The 7,886-nt window shown below is 41.7% G+C and overlaps 1 protein-coding gene and 1 long non-coding RNA gene across 2 annotated transcripts in view; one reads left to right on the plus strand and one right to left on the minus strand.

Moving 5' to 3' along the window:
* The window catches only part of LOC116698607 (uncharacterized), a 15,361-nt gene extending 14,278 nt beyond the window's left edge, over window positions 1–1,083 (plus strand). The window contains exon 3 of the long non-coding RNA XR_004334260.1: window positions 1,025–1,083. This is a non-coding gene — a long non-coding RNA (uncharacterized LOC116698607). The remainder of the gene's footprint in view (window positions 1–1,024) is intronic.
* The window catches only part of pip4p1a (phosphatidylinositol-4,5-bisphosphate 4-phosphatase 1a), a 21,960-nt gene extending 14,661 nt beyond the window's left edge, over window positions 1–7,299 (minus strand). Inside the window, exons 1-3 of the mRNA XM_032530606.1 lie at window positions 7,034–7,299; window positions 5,838–6,031; window positions 18–124 (exon numbers count right to left, since the gene is read on the minus strand). Of these exons, the coding sequence (XP_032386497.1) occupies window positions 18–124; window positions 5,838–6,031; window positions 7,034–7,151 (419 nt within the window). The 5' untranslated portion in view covers window positions 7,152–7,299. The remainder of the gene's footprint in view (window positions 1–17; window positions 125–5,837; window positions 6,032–7,033) is intronic.
* Window positions 7,300–7,886: the final 587 nt, after the last annotated feature.

Here is a 7,886-nt window from a genome sequence, read left to right on the forward strand (position 1 = left end):
GACACACACACACACACCAATATGGCCGAGGACAGGCGATCCTCTGGGAAGTAACTTTGCAGATGAGCAGACAGTTGCAGGGGCAGCGGACGTACTTCTTCCCTGCTGGGGCATTCTTAATGGGCTGCAGAGGGAGGCAGAGACACACAGGGGGAAGAGATAAGAAGATGGTAGAACAACGGATTACAATAGGAGTAGATAACAAGCCAATTATTCTTGATGGATGAGAATTAGCCAACGCTACGTGGGAGAGAGAGGCTTTCTGGGAGATATATGGAGTCGCAGGGTAGAGCACCAAGGGACTGCATTCCTGATACATCGCAATACTGTTGGTGCATCAGAGTCCCTAACTGGTCAAAAGCTGCTTGTTTCTGTTCATACAATTTTTTTGTCAAATAATTAAGTCTTACACTAATACATCAAGCGCTCACTCTAGAACCTTATTTTCGTGACAATCAAGTATCAAAAACTAAGGAGGACATGCAGTTGGATGCTGTCCTCCTTCCATTCTTTCTTCAATGCTTAACAAATCTCTCTCTTTCTCTCCCGGACCCTGTCTTTCTGCGTGAGCAGCACTGGTTGAAGCCTGAAGACATTGTAAACTAATTAATAACATAACTAATTACACTGGTCGGACTGTTCAGCTGTTTCAGACTGATACCACCAGTTCAGGCTGGTCTTAATCCTTAACCCGTGCCTTTTTCAGTCGTGGAAAATACTTTTCAATACTTATCTCGATTGAAGCAGCAAACATTTAGTGTAAGAATAAAAAAAATGCATTTTACTGCAAAATTGCAACTAGTTAACTTTAAAGCAGGCGCAATCACTTGTTTGCTAAAAGTCGGGTCTCCAACATTTACACACTGACAACATTGTATTCAGATTTAAAAATATTTTCATAGCAGTTTTTAATGTGGGATTGTGCAAAGGTGTTCACGAGATGCCAACCTTTCGCCAGCCGTCTTCTCTCATTTTCATGAAAACAGACTATGTGTGCACGGAGGGGAGGTGCTCTGAGAGAGAGTGTGTGTGTGTGTGTGTGTGTGTGTGTGTGTGTGTGTGTGTGTGTGTGTGTGTGTGTGTGTGTGTGTGTGTGTGTGTGTGTGTGTAAAGAGACGCGTCACTGACAGAGACAGAGGAGAGCAGGGAAAGGAAATGCAGCTGAACTAATACATTGCATGTTTTAAATAGCGTTAAAAAAATGTTTATAACAAAACGCAATATGTGGCGGCTGGTGTCGATTTTGTGACGCAGCAGTCTGCTGCTTTCAGTATTCTGCTATAATACAACAAACTGCTGGTTAAATTTAAAACAAATGAAAGGAAATCATACCTAACCTTTTATTGAAAAAATGTAACATTGAATTGAATTTAAAAACCACCGCTAAAAAAATCATGACAGTTCCATTTTAAAGTGCATTTTTCCACTGTTATTTTATTTCAACTAATAGAAAATATCTTTCGAGAGTGTCTTTCGATATATTGTGCAGCCCTAGTATGCAGCCTACTTTGTAACATGTCACTAGGTCACATAATACCGCAGGCCAAATTCAGTTGTCAAGGCCATAGTTTGAGCTCACACAGAACTGAAACTTGAATCTGTATACCGGTAAGAGGCCTTCCTCTGGACCTAATGGAATACCCTGCTGTCTGTCCTGCTGATGGCTCTCTCCACTGAGTCATTAAACTGACTAACCAGATCAGAGTGAGTCCTGGGAGTTTCCTGCTCCATCATCAATTTCACTTACAAAAGCTGCGGGAGTCAAGTTTGTATCTGCACTGTAGGGAGAGAGGTAGTGATAGGGAGTAAAAACTGATATTACAAGTAATCATTACACAGTGGATTGTCAAATTCTAGTCACCTGTCGTTATTGATGATTTAGATATGCATCAGTGTCAACATTTGTGTTACGGTTAGAACATATGCCCCATTAACACTAATAAAGACCCTGTAGATCAAACATATTTTGCCTCCTATCCACAGTCCTGTACAAATTTGGATTTGAGCCAATACTTGGGTTTTGACACATATCTGTATGATCCAAGTTCCATTGGTAATGCTAATGATGCATGTTCCACACCAAATTCAAACTAACTAAAGCCTCATCTGTATGTTTTATACAGTTTGTCTGTTTGTGTACTCAAGCTGAAACAAACTTGGGTTCTGCAGCAGGACAATGATCCTAAACACACCAGCAAGTCCACCACCGAATGGCTGAAGAAAAACAAAATGAAGACTTTGGAGTGGCCTAGCCAAAGTCCTGACCTGAATCCTATTGAGATGTTGTGGTATGACCTTAAAAAGGCCGTTCATGCTCGAAAACCCTCTAATGTAACTGAATTAGGACAATTCTGCAAAGATGAGTGGGCCAAAATTCCTCCAGGACGCTGTAAAAGCCTCATTGCACGTTATCGCAAACGCTTGGTTGCAGTTGTTGCTGCTAAGGGTGGCCCAACCAGTTATTAGGTTTAGGGGGCAATCACTTTTTCACACAGGGCCATGATGGTTTGGATTTTTTTTCACCTTTAATAATAAACACCTTCATTTACAAATTGCATTTTGTGTTTACTTGTGTTGTCCTTGACTATTGTTTAAATTGGTTTGATGTTCCGAAACACTTAAGTGTGACAAACATGCAAAGGAACAGGAAATGAGGAAGGGGGTAAACACTTTTTTACACCACTGTATCTGTGTTTAGCTTTTTTAAATTCTCAATTTTGCTATTCTGTCCATGATTCTGTTATCACAGAAACTAGTGGGCTCTCCATTGATGCTGCCATCAGTCTGTGTCTGGTCCCAGCCGGGCCCTTGTTGCAAAAAGACACTTGCCACCGGGCCTAATAAGTTTTCTAGGGGACACCCTGTTTTAGATTGACTTTTGTCCCTGTCCATTAGCGTTTCACTGGATCTTGGACAATAATTCTGGCACCGCTTATTCATTTTTAGACTGACGACATGACTGGAGAAAAACCTGTGATGACAACATGCTATATGACCTTTTAGGTAACTCATTTACAGTAGTAAATAGTTAAGGCAATAATAATATCAAACTCTCACATGTGCTTTTAGTCTAAATCTTGTCTAGTTGGTTGAATTACAGAGTCACAGGCCTGACAGATCAGTTGATGAATGTATAGCTTTTGGATTCATACATGTATTAATAATTCATATTGGATATCCTCCAATTTGTCAACACTAGGTTCACATCATAAACCATGGCTAATGTTTGAAAAGCTACCTATAGAACTTTTACAATAAGTCTGGTTTCTTCTTTAATTAGGTTTCTTATCAACCTAATTACACCGGTCTGGAGTGAACAAGTCACTGGATCACCTGGAAAAACAACTTTTCATTTCATGCCATGCCATGCCATGTTGTTGCTAATTTGGTGATCATTGTTGAATAGAAACTAATCGCATAATTTCCCTGATTAATCGCGATTAATCGCAAAATGAAATAATGAATTCAAAAGTAGTGTATATAGTGCAATTTTTTTTTAAATGTTCTGCCATATGAACAAAAGTGCCTTAACATTTGTTCTGCAAAAACTTACCAGCATGTTGTTTATAAAGTAGTTATAAACAACATAAAATATTTAGTGTAGGCCTACATCTCAACTTAAACATAATGTATTTATCATGTCCAGAGATGAATTCCATCTGGTTGGAACGTGTTGCATAAGCGACTCCTTCTTATGTCCATGTTCTTCTGTTGTTGCTCTAACTTTGCAGCACTTACTGGACTGGGTTTAGAGTGCCCCACAACTTCTCTGCACTTCGCAAGGACGCTGTCCTACGTGCTGTTAAGCAGAGACACTGAGGGACACTGTCCAATGCGCTGTAAAGCAGAGACACTGTGACAGAACGCTGGAGACCGTGCGCAAAGCAGGGGACATGATCAGAAGGCAGAAGGCTCGCAGCAGCGATCAGATTTCGTATCTATTTGTACTATCTGTGCTAACTGCGGTGACTTTATTTGACACATTCCACTGCTGTGCAACTTCAGTAAAGTGTCCCGCGCATGTTTCAGCTTAATGTCTCTCCTCTGTTTTTATTACAGTCAGAGCACGTGAATGCAGCGCCCACTTTTCATCAGTATAATGCACTGTTACTCCGAGATAATTCTGGTTACCCAGTGAGTCCAGTAGTCCCTAGTAAGAGAAACAGCGGGTGCATGTTTTGCAGTCCTCTCCTTTTTATACAACTCGTGTATTCTTGTGATGGTGCGTGTTCAGGGAATCTCATACCTGCCGTCGTTGTTGCGATTCTCAGACCAATGTCCCCCACAACCCTACTGAGCCTGCAGTCTGTAGCTATCCCCGTCGCTATGGCATTTGTTAGCGTATCTTGCCTTTGTTGATCCAAACTTACCCACACGCTGCATCTAACGTAGTCTGTTGCGCCACTGTGTGTTTTGTTGAATGATTGGCTGGTATCAACTGTCACCAGACGTCACCAGAGGTTTATAAGGGGAATATGTTTCTGTAATTTGTGTGAAACAACCCTTTAATAGAAGATACAGGTTAAAGTAAGTGTAACTTTTGATGATCCATCTAATAGTCATAAATGACCTGTAACAGCAAACAAGACTAACTATTAAACTAACTATTTACTATATAGTACTATTTTTATATAGTTTTTATTAATGCTTTGTCCGGGTCAGATTTATTCCATTAAGTTACAAAATGATTTACAGCAGTCGGACGGCACTACAGAGTACACATTCTGACGGGTCACAGATTTCTTTGTAACACCAGAAAAGCCTATGCAGCCAGGTAAAAATGTAGCAGGAGATAAGCCTATTGTATTTTTATTTTATTTTAGAAGTTATCTGCTCTAGTTATGGCTGATACTCTGGCAGGGTCATTACAGAAAATAAGGAAATTAAAAAAAGAACAACTAAAATCTAAAAAGGAAAGTGAAAGACGACAGGCACACTCGGTCGGGCTTTCAACAGATGGAGACAATTACGGGATTTTAAATGATTCAAAACCGACCCCGAATTGGCCTTCAGGTATGTAATAGATTTATTTAATTTATAAAATAACTTTAGATTGCGCGATGTAGTTGTACATCATAGCCGACATTAAATTACGACCCCTTCTATTTAACGTGGCTGTGTTATTCCTTTTACTCCGTTTCTGTTGGCCTACTACTTTCTTTTCCCTTGTCCCCCTGTACTTGTGTAAAACGTAAATCTAAGTATTATTCTATTGGATTTTCTCAACAAACTCCTATTGCTTTGGCTCGTAACACAGTGACAGTGGCGGTGGCCTCTAGCTCACCCAGTAAGAGCGTGCGCCCCATGCCGAGTCCTTTGCAGCGGCCCGGGTTCAAATATGACCTGCGGCCCTTTGCTGCATGTCATTCCCTCTCCCCCCACTTTACTGTATATCCACTGTCACTATCTAATAAAGTGAAAAGCCCCCCCCCTAAAAAACAAAAACAGAGCGATACCCAGTTTAGCTCACGATAGATACAGGCTATGTAACCGTATGAATGTATGTAAAACTTGAAATAGAACGATGCATCTGTAGTGAATTATTTTATTGCAAATTAATGATTTTCTGTCTAAGCTAAACATTCATCACAATTGTATAACCTCCCGGTAACACTAACTCAGTAATATATAGTGGGCATTACAACACCATAAAGAAAAGACCTTTAGGACAGCAGATGTGGTAAAAACACTGCTGCCTTTGTCCAAAGGAGGCGCTGGAATCAACACAAACTGAAAGTTACAAATTGCCACTATTTGTGCATGTGTGTGTTGCAACTGCATTGCAAGCGGATTGTGTGTGTGCTACATACGGCTGTGCAGATACACTTGAAACCTACCGTAGCTTCATTGCAAACCCCGCACTTCACCACATGCTGGTGGATCTTTCCCTCCACAGAGATCAGGCTCTGACACACCCTGCAGCTGATGACAGGTGCACTGCCACTCTCTGGGGACGTGAGAGGGGAGTAGGGCGGAGGGTCCTCCCCGAGGAGCACCGAGGGCTGAGTAGGGCTGGGGAACGGAGGGAAGCCTTAACAGGGAGGGTGACAAGGAAGGGGAAAGAATGGTGAATACAATGAGGCAGCACATTCACAAGATTTACGCAATAGACTGGAGGGAAAAAAAGGCTACATTCCCATGACAAGTAACCTCTTATGTTACGATTAACAAGATAATACGATTTGGTCTCGAGGTGAGCTGAAAGGAGCTTTAGAAGAAAAACACTCCTGGAATGCTGACCAGGGTAAGTTTCAACAAAAAAAACATCTAAGTATTAGTGAGGGACTGAGGGAAATCTTACCAAGAATGAGTGAGTGACTGGGACAGTTTAATCAGAAGCAACATACAGTAGCCTACTAACTACCAGCTAAACCCACTCTACATTTCGAGCAAGCAGACTATACAGCAGTTTGTGGGAGCAAAACACAATTAGAAGCCATATATCGTGCCTTTTCCATTAATGAATATACACACAGCCCCTCCCTTTGTGAGCTGCAATTGGTCGCAGCTCTCTCTAGCAGCTTCCCTCGCCATCCTCCGAAATGGCTCTCATATGTCAATCAAATCTGGTGTTTCTCAGATGCCAGCTAGCTAAGCGGTACAGTTATCTAGCCTGCGTGTACAGTGGGCATCATTCAGCAATTGCAATACATGCAACAATTTGTGTTAGGAAATGTTAATAAAATCAATCTTAACGATACAAATTCTGAACTGCAAACGTGGTTCTTTGCGCAAGGTTTGCCGGTGCTAAGTAGCTAGAGCTAGCTACCAAAGCTACTAAATAACGGTTGCTAGGTTAGCAAGTAAGCATAACGCTGATTCCCTTCCGTCTCTGCTTCACGTCCTGACTGCATTCAGCACCCCAGGAAATGAGAATAAAGACACCTTCTGGAAGCTTACAGTATGCCCTTCACAAGCACAGTCCCAACAGGATGGCTCACAGCTGAGCTAAAAGGCTAACCAGAATGCCCTGTCAGTGGAGGCTAATGTGAGCTAGGTTGGGGCTGGAGAAGAGAGCACCATGGATACTCACTCTGTGGTTTGCTGGGCACACCGTAGGGCGCTGCGCCGGGAGACACCCCGCCGTTACCACTGCCAAGAGCACCATCTCCCAGATCTGATAGTAACGGGGACCTCTCGCCGTCCGCCATACCGAGAGCCAGGCGTGGGGGGAGAGTGAATGCAGACCAATACGGTGTTGTATTGTTGTGTCGGAAATGCAGGCGTCACATGATCACACCACCGCCGCCGCCGCCGCCGCCGCTGCTGCGGTAACGGAGCTCGGAGGTGTGGCACTGCCCACCCAGGGATGCTTCAGTCATATAGGTCTTAATGTACCTGTGAAATTTGTTGCAATGCTTTTCAAACAACAATTTTGTTTGTGTGACTTTTTTTTTTTTTACCATTACTGTAATGTAATGACAGTATTATTTAAACCCTTAAAACGTAACTTATTCTATGTATCCAGGGATTTATTTTGTGTGCAGGAATATCCTGCTTCACAATTCAAATTTAAACAGTGGTGGAAGAAGTGGCCTTTTCAAATATTTTACTAAAAAGAACACTTCACCCTCAAAATGATCATTTGTAGGCTATATCAACTGTGCTATCTTGAATTCTTGAAGAAACATTTGTTTTTCTTGCATATGCCTCCATGGTGAACTCCAAGGTATAAATAATGATAATAGTAATCAAATTCAAGGTAACATGGGGTGATACCGTCTTATTATTATTAATTATTTTTTTCACAACCTATGGGTGTTATCATAGAACGTGTTACACATAGGCATGTGAGTATAGAGTAGGCATGTCTTGCATTGCCTATCTCCACAGGCTGTAGATTACACTATACTTGAAAGATTTTGAACCTATTTTTAATGTAAGCC

Source organism: Etheostoma spectabile, chromosome 12 (assembly GCF_008692095.1).
Source record: "Etheostoma spectabile isolate EspeVRDwgs_2016 chromosome 12, UIUC_Espe_1.0, whole genome shotgun sequence".
Classification (NCBI taxonomy): Eukaryota; Metazoa; Chordata; class Actinopteri; order Perciformes; family Percidae; genus Etheostoma; species Etheostoma spectabile.